The sequence below is a fragment of the Pteronotus mesoamericanus genome, unplaced genomic scaffold (assembly GCF_021234165.1).
Source record: "Pteronotus mesoamericanus isolate MK-2021 breed Mesoamerican mustached bat unplaced genomic scaffold, CSHL_Meso_final contig_557, whole genome shotgun sequence".
Classification (NCBI taxonomy): domain Eukaryota; kingdom Metazoa; phylum Chordata; class Mammalia; order Chiroptera; family Mormoopidae; genus Pteronotus; species Pteronotus mesoamericanus.
The window spans coordinates 6,972,989-6,995,029 of record NW_026555200.1 but is presented as its reverse complement, the minus strand read 5'-3'; the positions used below and the strand labels follow the sequence as shown (position 1 = coordinate 6,995,029).

The 22,041-nt window shown below is 45.4% G+C and overlaps 2 protein-coding genes across 2 annotated transcripts in view; both read left to right on the top strand.

The window, feature by feature from the left end:
- Window positions 1-9,680, top strand: part of CAMTA1 (calmodulin binding transcription activator 1) — a 723,509-nt gene extending 713,829 nt beyond the window's left edge. The window contains exon 24 of the mRNA XM_054579829.1: window positions 6,352-9,680. Coding sequence (XP_054435804.1) covers window positions 6,352-6,384 — 33 coding nt within the window. The 3' untranslated portion in view covers window positions 6,385-9,680. The remainder of the gene's footprint in view (window positions 1-6,351) is intronic.
- A 1,428-nt stretch (window positions 9,681-11,108) lies between these two features.
- On the top strand, window positions 11,109-21,569 carry VAMP3 (vesicle associated membrane protein 3). The gene is made up of 5 exons (XM_054579828.1): window positions 11,109-11,199; window positions 12,862-12,943; window positions 17,811-17,969; window positions 18,941-18,992; window positions 19,787-21,569. Coding segments are annotated over exons 1-5 (315 nt in total). The 5' UTR covers window positions 11,109-11,197; the 3' UTR covers window positions 19,807-21,569.
- The last annotated feature ends 472 nt before the right edge of the window (window positions 21,570-22,041 follow it).

Genomic DNA, 22,041 nt, shown 5'->3' with positions numbered 1-22,041 from the left:
ACCACAGGCAAGTCCAGCAGCATCACAGTCAGAAAATGCTCCCCACTTTTCGTCCTCACGGGGGAAGACTAAGAAAAGCACCCAGAGCCCTTCACCAAGCCCAGCTGTTGTTTCCGGAGGCGTGGCCCCTAGTTTAGCCACCACCTGACCATGGAGTTTCCAGTTGACACCATCCGGGGCGGGGGGTTGTCCTGGATGCAGTAGCTGGCCACCTCAGAGAAACGGTTACACGCAGGATTTGAGCCAACAGTTTTAATTACTTTCTCAGTTAACTTAGGAGTTACACTACTTTCAGCAAGTGACTGAAGGATTTCTAAGGTTGAGGAAACAAGTGCACCTGCTGAAAACGCGCCCTTGCGGTTGGGTTTTCAGTACATGTAACAGGACGTTGGTCCGCTTTATAGCAGACAACCAGACACTGTACGTGTAAAGGAAATGCTAAATCATGGAATTATGTAACGATGTGTCCTCAGGGTAGGGACATGGAAAAGGACACTGCCTCTCTTTCCAGTTAGAAATGGCTTCCCCTTCTCTCTCCAGGACGTCTGTGTGTGTGGGTGTGGGTATTAGAAAGTGTCCTCCTAGATCAGAGAGACCCCTCGCTGAAGCGCGACCCATGGACAAAGCCCTCCTTCCCCGTAGGGAACGGCGTTTCTGGGAGAGGGCTTTGTGACCCGTAGCAGTCACTACAGGCATTATTGCCAACAGTGGGAATTCTGGTACTGAAATACCCTGCTTTTCATACATTGCTGGCTTGGTTACCCATGTTCAGTAAAGAGGGGAGCAGTCCCACTGGAGTAAAAGAGCTCATATTGGAGGAAGAAAAGGTAACAGTTCTTGGGCACAAGTTCTGAAACCGAAGATTTCTTCTGTATCTGCCCCCCGTGTTCAAACGCCTTGTGTGGTCGGCTGCCACCGGCCGCCTCGGTAAGTAGTGATTTCAGCGCCGAGCACTGCGCATGGCCCTGGGAAACGTCTTCAGTTGGCCCTCGCCAAGCTTGGCTTATACATTTGCTTTGTTATTGATACTTTTACCCAAGAGACACTTCTCCAGCTATGCCTTGAAAGTACACTGTTTAACTGCAATAAGTAAGCAGCCTTCTAGGTCAGCAATTGTTCTAGCGATATCTCACTTCTCTAGTTACACTTGACAAGAGGTACAGTTTCCAAGCAGCCCGATAGATTCAGGAAGGAGTCAGGAACTGAGTGTGGGATGTGTCGTCGTGGATGTAATTGAAACCTCCAGTAATTTTGTCTCACTTGCCTCTTTTAGGAAATGAATATTTTTGGAACACAGTGGTGTGTGTTAAATTGCAGACAACATGCTCTGTGTCATTCTTATTGGGCCTCTCTGTCTTTTTTGTTTTGCAATCCAAATGAGATTTCTGGAAAATGGCACGATCTCTCTTTCCCTAAACCCCCCACAAGCCATTGCAGCTCTCAGAGCAACAGGTAACTAACCCGAAAGCCGCGTCTGGCTGCCCTGTATTTTTTGACGTCCAGCATCGCGAGAATATACCTGCTGAAATCCACTGACTCATAACACATTTCTCTGGCTGAGCGTTACTGAGTAGATGTAATGAAGCAGCTTTTGCCTACGCTTTACCCATGAGCCATTGTTCGCTACAAGTCTCCGAGGCAGGCCTAATTCATTGATTCATAAGTTATCACCGGACGTCTGATGGGAATAAACCCCGTGGGCTTTTGCTGGCTTTCAGTGCTGTTGCTTATACATCACGTCAGTACATTACGATGCAAGTTTTCTTTTTCTTTCTCTTTGTTTTGTGGTTGAGACTGCAACAACATCCCAAAGGGGTACCTTCAGCCTAGAATGCTCGGGGAGATCCTGGGATTGTCTTCAGTTTTGACAGTTGGATGGTCACAGGTCAAAGTCTCGCTGTCCTAATTCCCTGGATTCCAAACTGCTGGTGCGAGTGCTGTTTTCCAAGTCACTGAAAAGAGGCTCAGAAATGTGGCCCTTGCCGCTCTCCCTAGTCCTAACCGCCTTGCGCCTGCAGAAGCCCCAGTTTCTCTCCTGTCCTGACCTTCTTCACAACCACCAGAAGACTGCCTTGCTGTCTTCTGTGCAATGAAATGCAGAAGGAAGTGTGAGTCTAATAGGCTGTGTGTTTAGGTCGCCTGGACATTGTCAAGCTCAGTTCCTCCTTAGCGCTGGGTGAATTTAACTCTTATAATTCCTTGAGAACCCAAACTCAGTAACCCTAAGCTGAGTTTGCGCAACCTAACCCCACAAGTGTTTATTGAACATCTGTATTCGAAGGTCTGTAGAAATGGTGACCGTAGATACTGGATTTTCAAGAATAATTCCAATTTCAAAAATTCTGGTCTCTATTCACCAACTTCGCACACTGAAAACATATGTGGGCAATATAGATAATACCAGTGAAACCAGTTCAATCAGTTGACTTTGGTTCTGATTTATAGAATTTAGTTTTTTCCACTGACTTTTTCCGTTTTTTTTTTTATGTCATGCGAATACAACATTTGTAAGACAGTGGTAACAGGTAGATAGGAAACATCTTATAAACTTGTTTTTTGAAAGTATAGCAAGCACAAAGAATTATTATCACAGATGGAGCACATACTCTGTACAGAATATTCTGCAAACACAACTAAGCAAGGAGAATCCCCAGAGGCAGTAACTGTTCACCTCTGGGGGCGGATCCTCACTGTGGTGGGTACACTCTTAGTTGCCCTGTGCGTTTTCGATGATTACTCGTGTGTTGACTAAGACACAGAAACAACCAAATTTTGTAACTATTGGAATTACTCTGATTTGGAACATCTATTTCTTAGAACTTGTTAACAAAAATTCTAGGTTCAGACGTTGTTCTAAACTACCTCAGGAATAGAATTCACTGTTTTCTGTTTCTTTGGAGGCAATGTAACATTCAAACATATTTTACTGGATTGACATTTGATTTACAACAAAACCAGACCGAACACCAGGTGCCGTGTCTCCCCCAGTGCTCTGCCCTCGCTCCACCACGTCCGCGCCGCCTGGGCTCCGGGGCCGGTCGCAGAAAAAGCCTCCCGTGTCACCTGAACTCTCAGAAGCGGTCGCCTCGGGGAGGCCTGTGGGCTGCCAGGTGGAGAAGGAGGCTTAAGCCCTTTCTTGTCCTTCATTCTTAGACCCACTGTTTCCACATTTGAAATCTCTGTTGAAAACAGACAAGCACATATTATGGGGAGGTATTTTTTTCCTCTGAAACATTGTCGTAAAATCAACATAGCGTCATAAATGGTGACATCTTAGAGTTGAGAAAGTGGGATTGTCGTCCATTTCCACAGCATACTCCCCTCAGGCCACGGACGCTTTCCAAACGCATGTTTTCCACCAGGTCTTTTGGGGAAAAAAATAAGAACATGAAAAAAATGCCTGTCACCCTGAGATGGCAGAGGCAGTGGGGCCGCCAGGCTGGCTCTGTGTGCACGACAGGCCGTCAAGGTCGCGAGGCCCAGGGAAGGGAACAAACACCAAGGACCGGCACAGCCATTAGAACAGAGGCGGTCTCCTCCGTCCCGCCACGCCCTCCCTCAGGGGCTTTCTGTTTAAAAAAAAAAAAGTACGCCACTCCAGCTCTTTCGAGCTCAGCTATGAGCCAGTGTACTCTGAACACCTCACGCTGAACTAGCAACTAAATTTCCCGCTTGGGCTCAGGAGTTAAATCTGTATCTGAAGATAGCCCCGGAAATCCCGGCGTCTGGGTCCCCCGGACGGCTGCGGCCGTCTGTGCGGGGGGCGCGCCGCCCCTGCTCTCGGCGCCTGCCGGGCTGCCCCGCGTCCGATAGCCGCGTATTTGCACGGCGACTCGCAAACCTTAGGGAGACTTAGCTGACATTATAATTAGTTCAGAGAGAAAGTGCAAAAACAAACGTGACCCTTTTAACTAAAAAAAAAGTTTCAGTTACACCTATCACCAGCTGATGGCAGATGTTCGGATGAAACGGTATAAAACATTTCCGGTTATACTCCGTCTCCTTTTATTTCATCTCATTGATGAACTTAGTATTTCTGAAGCATTCCTGTTTCACTTTAGAAAAACCGTGAACGGCTGTCTGTGTGTGTACGCGGCCAGGGTCTGAGTTAGGAGTTCTCCCGATGCTAGAGGTCTCCGCAGGGCCGGAGCCATCACTGCCTACCTGTGACCGAGCCGTGTGGGCGGAGCTGAGCACAGCCTCCGCAGCCGCATGCACGTCTGCCCTGAGCCCGCGGCCAGGTCTGCGCTGAGCAGACACATTGCATGCCCAAGGGCGCGTGGCATCACTGCATGCCTTGCACTTCTCCAGCCCAGGAGCTGCTAGTTTAGATATTGCATGTTTAAAAATTGAACACAGAATACAGCATGTTTCAATTTTTAAAAAGCCATTTAGCCCTGGCCGGGTAGCTCAGCTGGTTAGAGCGTCGTCGATACGCCAAGGTTGTGGGTTCAATCCCTGGTCAGGGCTCATACAAGAAGCAACTGATGAATGCATAAATAAGTGGAACAACAAATCGATGTCTGTCTGTCTGTCTCTCTCTCTCTCTCTCCCCCTCTCTCCCCCTTCCTTTCTCACTCTAAAACTCAATTTTTAAAGAGCCATTAACTGATCAAGTCCAGACATCTAAAATTAGGGACTAATAATGATGCACAATTCTGTGCGGTAATATCCAAATTACCCGAAAATTTAATAATCCATGGTCTATTTAATTATAAAACTTAAAATTAAGTAATAATACCTGGATCCAATTATGAACATAGCAGTGTGTACCTGTTAAGAAAGAAGGATGTCACCATTTTGAAAGCAGTTTGATCACACTGGGCCTGCCGAGATTAGTAAATCAGACAAGCAAGTTTGCCAACATAGTTCTTTGTAATATTACCAATTATAAAATGATAAAGCTTTGTTTTCGGAATGGGAGCACCTTCTCTTTGAAAAGATTGTATCAACTTTGCAGGACACTGAGAAATGATTCTGCGTGGAGGCGTTAAATGCAATGGCCTTCGTAAACTGCTGCTGCGGCATCTCCGCCATCCCACTGAGTCCCCACCCACGTGACGCAGCGGCAGCTCATTCCTGTCTCCCCAGAATGTTCTCTTCCTGCTCGAGTTTATCGAGAAAGTAAACCAGCATTTGTTTTCAATAAAATGTAGAGGTGCTGGTGTACCTGCAGGGGGCAGGAAGGGCCTTTCTCCTGGAGACCGGAAGCCGTGTTGGGAAACTGCCGGCCCCATTCAGGCCCGTGTGAGAAAACCAAGCCAGACCTGTCATGCTGCTGGAGTAGAGCCAGGCGTCCTGAGGAACGGCCACTGTTCTTTGGCTGCAGTCACCCTCTGCACGCATGTCTGGGAGACAAATGTTACCATTTGTTTGGTGCTGCAAACTCTCTATGACACATGCAGCGTGCTCTGACTTTGGAAGTTGGACCCCAAAGCCACACTTGTATTTGATCATTGAGGTTAAGGGAAGATCTGAGTGATTGGTCAGTAATAAAGAGAGCTCTTCACAGCTACAGCCTCTTCCTGATACCCCATCTACATCAGGAGGCCATATTCAAACACCATGGCAGATTTTCATATTAAAAAATAAAGACTGGAAGTGATAATTAGATAATTTTCAGCTGTGAACTTTCCATGGCTTTATTAAACAATTTCATTTAAATTTGGTCACTACCCCGTGTTTGATGACTTCACGTGCCTCAGAGGCATCGCGCCCTGTTGCAGCCTGTCTGGTGGCGGAGGACGTTTAAAGCTGCACCGGGGAACAGGAGGAAAGCCAGCAGCACGGAAGTCACAGGAGTGGGGCCACAGGGGCGCGCAGGTGTGAGGTCAGGGCGGGGACATCCGGCAGCCGCTGAGCCTGTGAACGAAGCGGGGACTTGCTTCCCCGGGTACTAGAAGCTAAGCCAGAGCGTGTGCAGCTTCCCTGCCTCGCATCGCGTGGAGGCAGAGGGCACCAATGGTGACCCGCCAGGCGGAAAAGAAAGTCACTGAACAGTTACAATTCTCTGAGATGACATGTTACTGTCACACTTGATTGAATGCAGTAGGTTTTGGTTTGACTGTGTTCAGAGCACATGACGGTAGAGCCACGTTTCAGGAAGGGTCATGTCTTCCTCTTCTGAGTATTTTCCCCACCAGCTGAACAGGAGTTTCTTTTGCCATCAGCCCTCAAGTGGGCTTTGTCTTTTTTCTTTCTTTTCCTTCCTTCCTTCTTTCCTTCCTTCCCTCCCTTTCTTTTCTTTCTTTTCTTTTTTTTACTTTGGAGGGAGTGGTAATGTCCTTCCCTGGATTCGGTCAGTTTCACTATGTAGTTATCACCTGGTATTTTGTTTTGTTTCTCTTCCAGAGTGAAAGAATTGAAAAAGGCCAAGGAACTTGAAGACATACAGCAGCATCCCTTAGCAATGTGACATTGCTTTTCAGACTGTTTTCATTTCTGTTTTTAGCAGAGACATGCAACAACACACGTACACACACACACACACACACACACGATCCCTCTGCACTTTCGGGGAGATCAGCTGCAGGATTTTAACAGGAATGTTTTGGTCATTGCATTTGCACTTTCATGGACAACTTTTAATTTGATCAGCAAGACACCTTGGAACTCAACCTTCTGTTGGATCACGGGGAAAACAAGACACCAGGAGGAATTCGAAAGAGGCTTCCTCTTCTTGGGAAGAAGCTGTTTTCCTTCTCACATAGGGCTGTATTCAAACATCGTGTGGAACTGTACAAATATTTATACCAAAAATATAGCTAAGAAAAGGTGGGGACGCACTAGCAACAAGAGGACGCGGTCCCTGCACCTGCCAGTCACGTCCAAGAAGCTGAACGTTGGGGGCTCGTTGTCAGTGGAGCGCTTCAATCGCACCAACCTTTATTGGGTCCGTGTGTTCGCATTTCCTTCACTGTGTTTATTTTATTTTGTTTGGTTTAATCTCTACAGCACACTTAATGCAACTTTTACAATCTGCAGGTTTTTAATGTCTTGTGGAAATTTGCAGAGGGGCGGGTGTGTGGCAAACGGGTGATGCGCGGGAAAGAGCGAGAAGCAGCTTAGAGTCAGAACTCATTTTCTTGTCCCACCGCCTCCCAGGAACCTGCGAGTAATCATCTTGTCCCTTTTCTCATGTTCAGCACTTTAATTTTTTGCCTTACTTTCATGTGCAATGAGAATTATTTAGAGAATTGGTAAAGCATGTAGCTTTTTTAAGTAACCTTGGAAACTCTAGTCGTTCTAAGGAGTCATAAACCTTGCCTGGACATTTGCCACCTAAAAGACCAGTGTGGTGCTGCGTTCTGGCCAGTAAATTCCATATTTTGGGCTCTATCTCATCCAAACTGAGCAGTGTGTGTATATAGAAGGTAGAAATGGAAAGTGAAAAATATTTGAAAGGGATTATATTAATTGCTAAATATTTTATTCACAAAAGTCAATAACATGGCAAGATAAAATTATTTGTATAGTTTTGTCCGAATGAGCAAGAAAAATGTGGATGTATTGTTTGTATATATTGTACATAGTAAATCAAAGAGATATGTGCATGAAATCAAGAAAAAAGAAATGAACAAAAGCAAAGCATTAGTGGCTATGGTCTGTAAAATGAAACAAAAAAAACTTTATTTCACTATAAGAGTACTTTATTTTAAATGTTCTTTAGAAGAACATTTTGCTGAAGCATGACTAAACCGCAAAAAAAAAATTTAAAAAAAAGAGCTACTGTATTTAGACTTAGGAAAAAAGGCAGAGTAACATTACTTAAAAAAAGGATATGTTTACATTTAATTTTGGCTACCAGGAGTTTATTTTATTTTATTTAAAATTTTTTTGCCAATGGTGCCAAGTAATGTGAATGCTAATATTGCTTAAAAAAATTAAGTTACTTTTGCTAAACAGATAATCATAAGATGAATCAATATACAGCTTAACACCATCCACTTGCTCCAATAAGGAACACTTAGAACGATCCAAACCTGACAAAAGAGCTAGTAGGACAGGCAGAAAAATGTCTCACGTTTTCATATCTCCTGCTGGAAATCAGAAAATGTAATAAAAATTGCACAAAAAATAGCTAAAAATGTAAGAAGATGCAAACTGGTCTTGTAGGCATGTCATGGTGTATTACTATTTTCACATAATGAGGAGCCAAAGAAATCTGATGCTTTTAAAAATCAAACTACTAATGCTAAATTGAGAGAATCAAGTTCACATTCGCTGATGCCAGTTTAAAGCCCCAGGTTAAGTTTCAGGACCAGCTGGTGTGAAGCTGAAGTTACAGGTTTTTTTTTTCTTGGTTCTGGCTGCCAACTGTACGTTTAAACTCCAGGCTTGTTGTGAAGCCTGAAAATATTCACAAATAAGCTTTTAAACTGGCGTCTCCAGAAGGGAGGGAGGTACAAAAAGATTGTGGTAAAAACTGGGGTCAGTGCTCTTGGTGCCTTTTCTATAATTGTACTTGTTTTTTAATTCCTTCCTTTCACTGCCAACCTCAAATTCCTGTACAGTATATGTCTTACTGCTTGTGATCAGCTTTGACAACAGTGACAGCCCCACCACGAGGAGCCATCTGTACATTTGTAAACCGAGCTGACTCAACTTCGTTATTTTACATGTGTGGGTTATGTTACAGCTGTCGCAGTCCCCGGACACCTATTATTTTACACAATTTGACCTATAGGAGGACACTGAGTAACTCAAACACACGATTGCATTCATCGGTGGGAATAGAATGTGAAAGCCAGCTCTCTCGGAATATCCTATATTAATACTGAGTTTAGAGATGTTCATTCCATTTATTATGGTACAAATAACCGATCTTTTGACAAGAGTAATGACCTCAGTGGGTTTGCGTTAACCCTCACATTTGTTTTATTTTTTTAAATGTTTCACATGCTACATTATTAGCCAAGTAAGTTAGAAAATTCTGGAAGATAAAGACTTACATAGAGTTAGAAGGGTTCTCATGGAGGGGATAGGAAGTAGCAGTACAACTGTGAATCCTAGGTGAGGGACAAATACACTTCCACTGAAACGAAGCATTTCTGACCGCTTTTTCTTGGTTGTGAATCTTAATTTTGAATATAAGATGATAGATAAGCGCAGCTTTCTTGGATAATCTGAATTCCCAAGTGCCAGGAGTAGGATTTCATTATAAAATTAATAGCTAATCTTATTCTGTCTCCTGAAGATTTAATTGCTATTCTTGTTACCCATTTGAAATCAGCTGTACTGTGTGAACGAAATAAAAGACACTAACTCGAACCCCTCTCTGGCTGCACGGTCGCTTCTGGCAGTTCCACACAGTAGTTGGCGCCCAATGGGGGGTCCCTGAGACTTGCATGTAAAACTAGTCTAGATGTCTTCTTTTTTGTAAGTTTTATTTTTGTAATTGTGCATGTAAAGCATCGTTGAATCAATGGATCTGTTGAAGAACTCAGCTGCTGGAAACCATGCAAAATGTTTTGAATTGCCCTTAAAATATGGAAAATGTTTTCTGAATGCTTTATATTCTTTCTGCTGTAAATTAAAAACGAAGAAAATTTCCCCATATTATGTGTGTGTGTGTGTTGCTTTAACTTGACCTGATACTGCAGTCCATGGTGATCGGCATCTTTCCAACAATATGAAATAATCTCAAGTATTTCCTTCCATCAGATACGATGTTTTGATATTGAATGTTACATGGCTTTGGGTATGTTTGTGAAGGAAAACATTGCTTAGTAGGGCCAGTCTTCTAGGACGCTTGCTTTTCAACTCTCTTCTCGGGCATCACTCAGCCTATCCATCGTTCACCTCTGTGCAATTATTTGAAAGACAGGCCAGTCTAAACTCCCCTCTTCAGTGACAGTCCTCTTAAGTTTGTTAAAAGGCACCTGCCGGCTGGCTGCCGACTGCCTCTCTTTCCAAGTGCGCTGCCATCCTTCCATTCCCTCTCCCGCAGAGCCTTGCGCCCTGGGTCCCGCTCCCACCTGTATTTTTGACCCCATCTCAGCCACACTGACAAGACACCGCCTGCACGATCGTCCGCCCACCTGCACAGGGCCGCAATGGTGTCTACAGCCGCCGCCTGCAAATGCCATTTTCCATTCTTGTTTGTCCTCATCCTTTATTCCATCTTCACTTTCACCTGTGCCCCAACCTGCGCCCTCGGGTTGGTTTGTGCAAAACATGCCCATTTCCACTGTTACCTTTGTTCATGACGTTTGCTCATCCCTCTCCTGGAAGGTTCTCTTTTTGGTTACCAACTCAAATCCCATCTCCTCTGTGACCCTCTCTTGTTCATTCTAATGTACACTAACAGTTCACTTTTCAAATTATTCCATGAAAAGTTGGGAAAGAGAAGTTACTGTTTATTGTCCGTTTCTCCTCTCATCTGCCAGTTGACCTATTAATGCTTGGTTTTTTTAACGAAGTTGTCTGTGGGCAGGAATGCTTTCAGGTTCAACTGGAAGACGTTGCAAAGTAACCCTCTGCAATCAGAAGCGTGCCTCCGCCTCCGTGCGATCAAAAGTTGAGGACCTACTCTGTGCTAGGGGCCCAGAAAGGCCGCATTGTAGAAACTAGTCCCTGATGTCCTGATGCCAAGGCTCGTGGAAATAGATTATAACATGGCCTGCGCAACGACAAATATTTGTCGCGAATACGAAGACAGCGAAGAAGCTAGTCCAATCAATGTCTGTGACGAGTACACCCAACGGACTTCCTATTTCATTTTAACAGGTTGCTTGCGAAAACGCGGTGTCCGCGGGACCACTAGGTTCAAGCGGGGAGTTGAGCAAGAACACACAGGCTGTCTCCAGTACTGCCGCCGCCAGAGAAACGGCCGATGCTCGTTTACCTGCACAGTCCCTTTGCAGTGTGGAAGCACCACTTCCCCAGCGCCGGTGCAGGCGGCGGCGGAGACTGAGCGCACGCCACCGACCCGCACGAGGCGCACCAGGCTCCCGCCCACAGCGAGGCCAACCTCCCCAGAGCCCCACTGCCCCAGAGCACGCACGTGGCCCCGCCCACGGCGCCCCGCCCACGGCGCCCCGCCCACCACCGACAGGCCCCTCCGCGCCCCGCCCACTCCTCCGGGCCCACCCCGTGACGTCATCCGCCCCGCGCCGCCGCCGCCCCGCCCAGATCCCCGGCCTCGGGATTCGTTCCGCCGCTCTGCCGATACTCGCCCGCCGCCGCGGTCGCCAAAATGTGAGTGACGCGAGGCGAAGCCGGGCGGCCTCAGTCCCGGGGGGCGGACGGTACGCTACTGGGAGCTCCGCCAGGCCCGGTTCCTGCCGGCCGCCGCTCGGACACGGGCCGAGGCCGCGCGGGCCTGCGACGAGCTCCCGAGGCCTGCGGGTGGGCGGCGGCCCCCGGGGTGTGGGCTGCAGACGGGCGGAGCGACCCCCCGGCCTTGCCGACCGCCCCGGAGGGTCCGCGGCCGTCAGGCGGACCCGGAAGGAGCTGAGGCGAGGCTGCTGGGGGCTTTCCGGATAAGGAGCGGCCCCGCCCCGCCCGCCGCGGTCCGGTCTCCGTCCCCGCCCCTTTGCCGTCCGTTCCCTCCTCCCCGTCCCCACCGAGAGGACGGCGGTCTCGGTGCGCTCTGCCTGGTGCCGGGCTCCGGGGGTTGCAAGGGAAAGAATCTCGGCCCTGTCTTGAGGCACCGACGGTCAGAGTGGACTCGGGGATGGCTCTGGGACTTCCCTCTCCCGCAGTGGCCCTTGCAAACGTTCAGAAACCGCGGTAACTTTTAGAAACTGCTGTCAAGAATCCCGCAGTTCCCCCTCCAGCCTGTTCGTTGCTCACCTGTAGAGGAGAAAGGAATGCGTTCTTCCCCTGGGTGCCTCCTAGGAACACGACTCTGGGGTGTCAACACTGAGGCCACTGGGCCGGTAGGTCACAGTGGGAAGATCTAGACCCGTGGAGTTACACAGCGCCGGGTCTAAACACAACGGCCAGCTACGATGACTTCCTACACCTCACTTTACTCATCTATAAAACGGGGGTAATAGTAGTGTTCCCCTCAAACAGTTACAAGGACCAAGTGAGAAAATGCGTGGAGAAAATGCCCCGGTACCCGACCTTCTATCAGGCACAGGAAGGCAGAGGTGGTCATTGGCACATGGCAGAATACTGCCTGTCGCATCAGTGAATCGGGGGCTGTGGTATGCAAGAGGCGTGCTAGGGGCCCTCCAGGGAACCTCTAGCACCGTGCCAGCCGCGAGTCGGGGAAGCCCTCTGGGTCACGGGAGCCTGTGCTCTGTTAGGGAAGGCAAGACCGCGCGAACGTGTGTAGTCAAAGCATTGGCGACAAAGTCATGGGAACAATAAGGACTTCAAACCCAGAGTGCTCGAGAAGATCTGCCTGGGGATAAATAAAGCATTTGATGAGGGTTTTAAAGATGAGTAACCTCTTAGGAGAGGGAGCGTTGCCCCCTGTTTCTGTAAATGACTGTATTCCTCCCCCCCGCCCCCGAAAAGGGAATTCTGTAACTGTTCATAACTATGGAAACAGTTCTTGCCACAATGAGAAGATCAGAGGAGTACTGAGTGCATTTAAATAGAAGATGGCTTTTAAAGAGAGACACAGAATTGGAAAGTAGAGTTTATCTATCTTAGGGTCAGGTTTTCTCAGTGATACAGGGCAGATCCTATTACTACACCTTTACTTTAGACCCTGGTCACTTTTAACATGTGGGTGAATCTTGGAAATTGCAGAAGAATTAGAAGAAATGTCATGAGAGCCATTGTTCATTGCTGCAGGAAGGGTTTCTTTTTCTGCTTTAGTTCTGAAACTCCTAACAGCTTCATACTTACAAAAATATGTTCGCAATGATAATTCACTAATGCTCCTGCCTTTCCGTGCTTCAGGTCGACAGGTGCACCTGCTGGTCCCAGCACTGCCGCTGGCAGTAATCGAAGACTTCAGCAGACACAGAACCAAGTGGATGAGGTATGGCTCCAGGATATTGAAAAGATGAATTTTAAATCCACAGGGGAGTGCTGTGGCAGTAATTGTTGAGAAAAAGTATCATAAAAGTGTGGATGTAAAGTAAATTTTGACTATCAAAATGTAACAGAATTTTGTCCCCTACTACTCCAGAAGCCCTGATCTAAGCAGGAGACAGATTCTCCTGATTTCACACCTGTTCTTCTGTGACAAATCACATACCTAAAATGCAAATACCCTTCCCTGAGAACATTCCTTCAAGAACTACTTTATAATGTATATTTTGCCACAGTAAAAAAAAAGGAAAAAAGAGAGCCACTTTATAAAACAGGGTTATAGGATTCTCAGAATTAGGTCTATCAACTGTTCAAACCAACAGCAGTGCTTCTAACCAGATTTTTCATCAGTGTGCTCTTCCAGTAGCCTGGCTCTCTAGTTACCCAGCCTGCTCAAGCCTCTGTAGAATTCTGCTCCTGTTGGTGCCCATTGGCATACAGAGGGCAGATGCTGGCAAGTTGCTCCAGCCTGACAGATCTCTATTTGTGGAGTTCTTGAGTTCAAGGATGCTCACAGCATCTTTGTTCTGCCCTATATATGCAGACTCAGTGGCAGACTGAGAAATTCAAGCTAGTACTTCCATGTTCCTAAAAGCCATCACTACCAACAAGGATATCTTGGTCTTTCTGCCCTGAGCTGCCTTAAAAAGCAGCGTTAAACTTATGTTAAACTGGGGGCCGAATATTGGGTTGGCCAAAAAGTCTTTTTTTTTTTTTTCTATAAAAAACACATTTTTCATGTTCACCAGTAACTTTGTTGATTTTGGATATTTTTAGTATGTCGGCTCTCCCCCGCTGTTGGCTTCTAGTGGGTGGAGGCCAGGGGTGCTGTTCAACACCTTCCAATGCATAAGGCAGCTCCACAGCAAAGAATTGTTCGGGCAAAATGTCAGTAGGACCAAAAAACTTCGCAAACCACTTTTGACATGTTCGATCAGTCGCAGCACCTTCTCCATACGCTGCACAAATCTTTTTTTGCATTTCAGTTGTGTTCTTTACCTTTCTTGAAATAATAAAGCATAATGCACTGAAAATGTTGCATATCTTCCATCTTCAAATTCAAATGGCTGCACAAAAATTCACCCATTCTTTAAAGTTTTTTTAAAATGCATGCTGATATGAGAGCTGTCACAATGCAGTCTAACAAAATTGTTTCAAATGATGTTAAAGACAACTAAGCACCACTAGAGCCATCGTAAGGAAAAAACTAAACAAGCGTTTTGGCCAACCCAATACATGGCGACAGAAGATGATCTGACTTTGGGTGGTGGGCACACAATGCAATATACAGGCCAGGTGTCATAGAAATATACACCTGAAACCTATTTAATCTTATTAACCAAAGTAACCCCAATAAATTTAATTTAAAAATAAAAATAAAAGTGATGTTACCAAACTATGTTTAACAATGGATGAGTAAAGTGTATGGTGATGTTTTGGTATGATGGCTTTGTTTATGAATGTCTGAAAGGTTTATATCTTCATGATAAAAAACCCCATTCTAATTCCATCCTACATGAAATTTTTGTTTACTTACAAAATCAAATTGAGTGCTTTCTCTTAACCAAAGGAAATTTTAAGGAGTTTTTTTTAATTCAGGTGAAATTCACATAACATAGTTAACCACTTTCAAGTGTCCAGTTCAGTGGAATTCGGGTGTATTCACCATGTTGTGCAACCATTACCTCTGTCAGGTTTAACGGTTGTTTCATCACCGCAGAACACACTGTCCGTGTCTGGTAACTGCTCCTGGTCCTTCCTTCTCCCATTCCTGGGTAACTGCTCACTGGCTCTCTCTGTTTCCATGGGTTTTCTTATTCTAGATAGATCATAAAAAAGGGATCATACACCATGTGGCCTTTTGTGTCTGGCTCCTTTCACTTACTATAGTATTTTTGACATTCATCCAAGCTGTAACAAAGATCAGTACCTCTTTCCTTCTTATGGCTGAGTGATATTCCATTGCTTTTGTACACCTTGTTTATCTGTTCATCGGTAGATGACTTTCACCTTATAGCTTTACCAATAATGCTTCTATAAACATTTGCATTCAAGTTTCTGTGTGTACATATGTTTTCATCTCTCTTGGGTACATATCTAGGGTAGAACCTCTGGACCATATGGTAATTCTGTGCTTAACTATTTGTTAGGAACCGCCAAACTTCTCCACAGTGACTATACCATTTTACATTCACATGAGCAATGCCCACGGGTTCCTGTTTCTCCACATCCTCACCAACACTTGTTATTTTCCTTTTTTTTTTTGTTATAGTCATCCTATTAAGTATAAAATAGTATATCTCATTATGGTTTTGATTTGCATTTCCTTAATGACCATTGATGTTGAATATCTTTTCCTGTGCTCAATGGCCATTTGTATATACTCTTTTTAGAAATGTCTATTCAAGTCTGTTGCCTTTTTTTTTCTTAAATCCTTACCTGAGCATATGTTCACTGATTTTTAGAGCGAGAGAAGGGGGGGGGGAGAGAAAGAGGGAAACATCAATTGGTTGCCTCCCATACACACCCTGAGTGGGAATCGAACCTGCAACCTTTTCTTGTGGACCAGGGCGATGCTCCAACCAGATGAGCCACCGACCAGGGCCACTGCCCATTTTTTAATTGGGTAGTTTCTCTTTTGTTATTGAATGGTAAGAATTCTTTATATAATCATTCTGGATTTTAGCTTAATATAGAAAAGAATAACAAAATATTCAAACATGATAAAAATTTAATAAAAACAAAATTGCCATAATCATATGTAGTTTTTTAATAATCAAATTCAATTGAGATATTAGAAAACACTCATATTCTGAGAATTTAGTCCTGAGTTATTTTATTTCTTAGGACCACAAACACCTTATGATACTAGCCACCCAGGTGTGATCATTCTGGACCAGGCGAAGAAAACACATACCCATTTATCCAGGGCAGTCTGTTTACTGGAGGACCAAAAGGTACTGGAGCTGCAGACACCAGGGGGTGTTGACATGGTATCAGTTCACTGGATTTGGCTCAATCCTTGAATGTAATTCCAAAGTCAGTGTGAAAGGAAAGACTGCTTGGCTAATGACAGCAGGTAGCTCAGACTTTGCAGGGAGACTCCGTGTTCCATGGATCCTGGCTCAGTGATCTAGTGCCGCCGATGACGGCCAGCCATCTCGTCCTCAATTAATCCCAAGCGCTGGCCACCATTTCTTTGTCCCCCTGCTACTTCCACTGCTTGCCACTTCCCTGGTAAATTTGAGTCTGCAAACTCTTCGGGTGAGCAGGGGGTCACTTCTCTGTTGCACTCAGTAAGCTGCTGCCTGAAGCTGAGGTCTCTGTGGCATCCCACGAAGGTCCTCAAGCAGAAAAACGTCATGGAAAGGAGTTCCTCAAATATCCTGGATATTAACTCCTTTTCAGACCTGTGATTCGCAAATATTTTCTTCCATTCTGTGGATTGTCTTTTCACATCGTTGATAATGAATGCCCTTTGATACAAAAAAGGTTTTAATTTTTATAAAGTCCAATTTATCTACTTTTCTGTTGCTTTGCTTTTGGTGTCAAATCCATGGCCAAATCCAAAGTTACAAGGGTTTATGCTTACATTTTCTTCTACGAGGTTTATAATTTTATCTCTTATACTTAGGTCAGTGATCCATTTAGAGTTCATTTTTATAAGTGGAGTGAAGTACTGATCCTACTTCATTCTTTTGTATGTGGCCATCAGTTGTCCGATCACCATTTGTTGAAGAGACTTCTTTCCCATTGATTGATCTTGGCACCCTGGTCAACAATCAGTTGGCCGTAGATGTGTGGGTTGATTTCTGGACTCAGTCTGTTCCATCACTCTATTTGGCTACTGTCTTTATGGCAGAACCACACTCTTGATTACTGTAGCTTTGTAGTGAGTTTTGAATTTGGACAGTGTGAGTTCTCTAGTTTTGTTTTTCTTTTCCAACACTGTGTTGGCCATGCAGGGTCCCTTGCAACTCTATGCATTTGAGAATTGGCTTTTCCATTTCTGCCAAAAAAGATGACCACAGGAACTCCAGTGGAGACTGTGCTGCATCTGTACATGTGCCCGCCACTCTGGGGAGTGCTGCCGCCCTTGCAGCATGAAGTCTTCCCACGCGCGAAAGTGGGCTGTCTCCCCGTTTCATCGTGTCTTTCATTTCTTTCAGCGGTGCTTTGTAGTTTTCGATGTCCAAGTGTTTGGTTCAGTTTATCCCTAGGATGCTATTGTATGTGGCATTGTTTTATTAGTTTCAGTTTGATTTCAGTAGATGGAAATACTGATTTATGGATGCTGATCTTGTACCCTGAAACTTTACTGAATTGGTTTATTAACTCTATTCAGTTTTCACTGTGGATTCTTTGGGATATTGTACATAGGGGATATCTGCAAATATGGATCAGTTTACAGTCTCTGATTTGGATGCCTCTTGTTTCTCTTTTCTGCCCGATTGCTCTGGCCAGAACTTCTAGCACGCTGTCGAGCAGCAATGAAAGTGGACACCCTTGTCTTGTTCCGTCATCTTAGGGGAAAGCATTCTGTCTTTAACCACTGAGCATGGCTGGCAGTTGTGGGGTTTTTAATAAATGCCCTCCTTCATGTTAAGGAAGTTCCCTTCTGTACTCGCCTGGCAGGGGAGGGAGATACCATGATCAAGGAAGCTCCCTTCTCGTCCTAGTTTACTGAGTGTTTATTTCATGAAACGGTGAGACGTGGCTCCCTTTTTAATGAAAGTTTGGCTAAAATAATAAAGTGCTGACTTTTGGTGATTCCATTTCTTTGTGGGTAACTCAATGTGGCCATATTCACTTAGGTGGTGGACATCATGCGAGTCAATGTGGACAAGGTATTGGAGAGAGACCAGAAGCTCTCTGAGTTAGACGACCGCGCAGACGCTCTGCAGGCAGGGGCTTCCCAGTTCGAAACGAACGCTGCCAAGTTGAAGAGGAAGTACTGGTGGAAGAACTGCAAGGTAATCCTCTTCCGCTCATCCACACAGTGAGTCGCCCTCTGCATCCTCAGGGGCAGGTGAAGCCCACAGACACTAGACTCAGATCGGTTTCGCAGGTGAGTTTGACTCCCCACACGTGGAGATCTGGACCGACGCTGAATCCAGAACACTGCGCGCCATGTTCTCACCCTACAACTGGGGCGTCGCCGTGTGCTGTGGCTGTCCTAGGAGCATGCGGGAGTGTCCAGACTTAATCACAGGCATAAGCCCCTTCCAGCCACCCACCCCCGGGGGGCTCTGAACACAAACTAACAGCAGAGGGCCGGAGTAGGTGGTCCGTTTGCGTGTGGTTCTGTGAGTGGCCCCCGCACCGAGGGAAAGAGCCTCTCAAAAGCCACTGCTCCCTCCAGAAGAGCAGGAATTATTAATTTCAGTTTGATTTCAGTAGATGGAAATACTGATTTATAGATGCTGATCTTGTACCCTGAAACTTTACTGAATTTGTTTATTAACCCTATTCAGTTTTTACTCTGGATTCTTTGGGATATTGTACATAGGGACTATCTGCAAATATGGATCAGTTTACAGTCTCTAATTTGGATGCCTGTTGTTTCTCTTTGCTGCCTGATTGCTCTGAGGCCTGGGCCAAAGCAGATTTTACAGGACCACCAAAGCGATGTCCTGCCTCTTGGTTTAGAAGTGACACTTTCCAAACATGGACACGTTTAGTAGCCCCTCCCAGTGTGGAGAACTTGTATACACAAACAGACGCCTGCTTAGGGCCCCAGCTTGTTTGAAGAGTTTATAAAAAGCAGATAAGTAACCTCTGGGTCCTAACTGAGAACCCTGTATGTAGGCTTTAAGAACTGTGAATTATTTCAGATTGCAGTGCACCTGAACTTCTTTCATTGGCTAGAATGATACTGTCTGACGCTCTTCAGTAAGCACGTTAATATCTCTGAAATGTGACATGCACGTGTGTTCCCTTACAGATGTGGGCCATAGGTGTCAGCATCGTGGTCATCATCATCATCATCATCATCGGTGAGTGCGCCTGCTCCCAGTCCCTTGAAACTTGTGTGTTCACAGTTGATTGCATGTGCAAGAACTCAAAACATATCCTCAGAAATGTTAGTTTATTACAAAGATTTTCATTTTCTTTAGTAACTTTTAAATAGTTGATTGTTGTTCGATGGAAGTCTAATTTTTGATGTAAACATTAATGGTTTGAAATTAGAGAAAACTTACTCCTTTCCACTGGCCTATCAGTTCTCTGTCTGCATATTTTCATCAGCTCTTTTCTCCTGTGAGAAACAGTGTAGTCTAGTGATTGAAAGCACGGGCTCCCTGTGAACCGCACTGGCTCCACCACTGTCCAGCTGGGGAGCTTTGCAAAGGATGGTAATAATCTCTGGGCTTGAGTGTCCTCATTTGTAAAATGGGGACAGTAAGAGTACCTACCTCATAGGTTTGTTCTGAGGACAAAACTGGTAAATACATAAGAAGCGCTTAGGACAGTGCCTGGCATGTGATGATAATGACAGTTACATAAATAAGCAAATACACGCATCCCTGTTGTTACTGTGACTGCTAATGGGACTGCGTGCAGCACCGGAACAGCCCGTTGCCGTTTGAGCCCAGTACAAAAATGTCATCTTCAGTCCTCTTCCTTCAAGTCTCCCCTAGCACTCCGCAAGCTCGGGTGAGACGCTAGTGGGAAATGGGCCAAATCGCATTTCTGGTCACATGTAGACTAGTGTTCATCGTTAATTCTGGATTTGCTTTGAACGACTAAACTGCTGTTTTCCTTGATTTTTTTGCATTTCCCTGCCTATTAGTGTTGAGCATTTCTCCGTGAAGAACCAGTGAAACTCAGCCTTCTGTTCCAGACACCTCTTCAGGATTTTTGACTTAGAACCTGCTTTATCATCGAGCTTACATATTGTAATATCTAAAATGTTTATTTTCTGTTAGTTAATGTAAAGTTTGATTTTTAGAAAATGTGCCTTTTTAAAAATATGCACTCTAACCCAGAAGTGTGGTCAGTGCAGCCCACATTTCGCACAGTGCCTTTACGGATGTACACGCGGGCTGATGGCGAGGGCTCCTTCAACTTCAGGGTGTCACAACCTAGAAGTAACATTGTCTAGTTGCCATTAATTCCAGGTAAGGGGATTTTTTCTAAGTGAGCTATCCTTGCCATAGGACCTTATCTACAGAACCGCATTTTAAACCTTCGGGTAATCAGAGTTTCAATTTGTGCCTCCAGAGATAACACTACTGTCTAACTGAAGTTTGTGACAATGACATGCTGTGCCTTATTTCTCCACTTTTCCGATTCCCTCCAAGGGAACCCTCTACTGTTTATGAGCACTACTGACTCTTTCAATATATTTAAACTAGGATGCTGGTAAAGAATTTTTGCTTTTACATTAGATACAAAGATGTTTACTTTCGTGTTACTGTTTTGTATCATTTGCTAAAAATATTTTAATCAGAAATAATCTCTTAAAACATTTTTATAGAACTATGGCTGTGACCAAAGTTTCTCTTTTGCCAAAAAGTTAAATCCCAATAAAATGCCCTTAAGTCTGTTCCTGACCTGACAGATAAATCTGAAAAGCGACAGATGGAATGCAAGGTGCCCTTCAGAATTAAAGTTGTAATATCACTTGTGAAGCTTCTATATCCTGACAGGGCCTTCTTGCTTGTGAAATACTGTGGGTGGTGCAGCGCCCTTTCCTAGTCAGCATTTCTCCCGGGGTCAGAGAAGGCTCGGGCTAGACCCCGCCCCGCTCCTACCCAGAGACAGATTGCAGAACACCAGCTGTGGGCTCCAGTATGTTTCTAAGAATTATGTGAGCAACAATTTTGTAGCCTTCAAGCAAGACATCTGTGAACTGATCATTATTTCGCCCAGTCCTCAGAGGCTATAGCTTTTTGAAGTCTGTTTCTGTTTTTACTCATATTCCAAATCCTACGTCTGTCTGTTAAATTATGCTTTCAATTAGCATTGGTCAGGGGTGGCTGACTTTTCACAGAAACAGCTGACCAGAGACACTTACTTTCTTCAGTGCATTGGACTGTTGCACAAGAGGCTGCTTTGGAAATGGCTGTTGTCATCCAAGAGACTTTTGTTGAGACTTTCAACATCAGGCTGTGTGGCCTAAGGACAGGAATTAGTCTGAATGAAACAGGCAAGGAGGCGCTGAGGGAGGAACGCAGAGGTTTACCACTGTGTGGCCCATTGTACTGGAATATTCTAAAATTCTTTTCACGTGCTAGTATGTGACTTACAAAGCATCAATGGCTGAGGCACACCAGGACACCGGTTCCATTTCTTTGGTATCTGTTCCCCTGTCAGCACTGAAATGACATCATGTTGGAAACAGGCCCAGTGGCTGTGAGAGGGAGGCAGCAGTCAGTGTCGGGGTGGGAGCCCCACCTGGGCCCAGGGACTCTGGCCAGGCCCGACCCAAAACTCTGGTGCTCTCCTTGGCCTCGATGCTCAGTCCCAGGTAACCCGCCGGCTCCTGCACTAACCCAGGAATACCTCGCTGTATCTGTGCTAATTTAGCTGGGAACTTGCCCACTGAAATGAACTGAATAAAGTGTTATAAACCTAACTCCGGAAGCTGTGTTGCTTTAGAGGAGGAGTGCGCCTGGCCCGAGTCCGGGAAACCGCACTCCTGTCCCCCCCGCCCGCCCCCCCAGCGCATCCCCACACGCGAGCCCACAGAAGCAAACCGCCCGCCTTGAGAATAGTGTCTCAGTGCAGGAGATGAGTGGGGAACTTGCTTTCTCATGAATACCACCAGTATCTTCAGCATGTGGCTTTTGAAGTTCTTAAATACCTGGTCTTTCCAAAGTGATACGCAGGCCTGGCCTTGTACGTGGCCCAGTAGCTGCCTACCTGGGACACGGGGACTGTACCTGGGGGGTGAGGCACATCTCCGAACACACGGCTCTCGTCCTGATTCTGCATATCTTTCCCCGTGAACATACTTCTCTTATCTTCAACCTCTAGGGAACTGTATAATATGGGTGGAAGTAGGCTTTTGCTTCAGTTCACAATAAAATGTCAGTTTCTGTA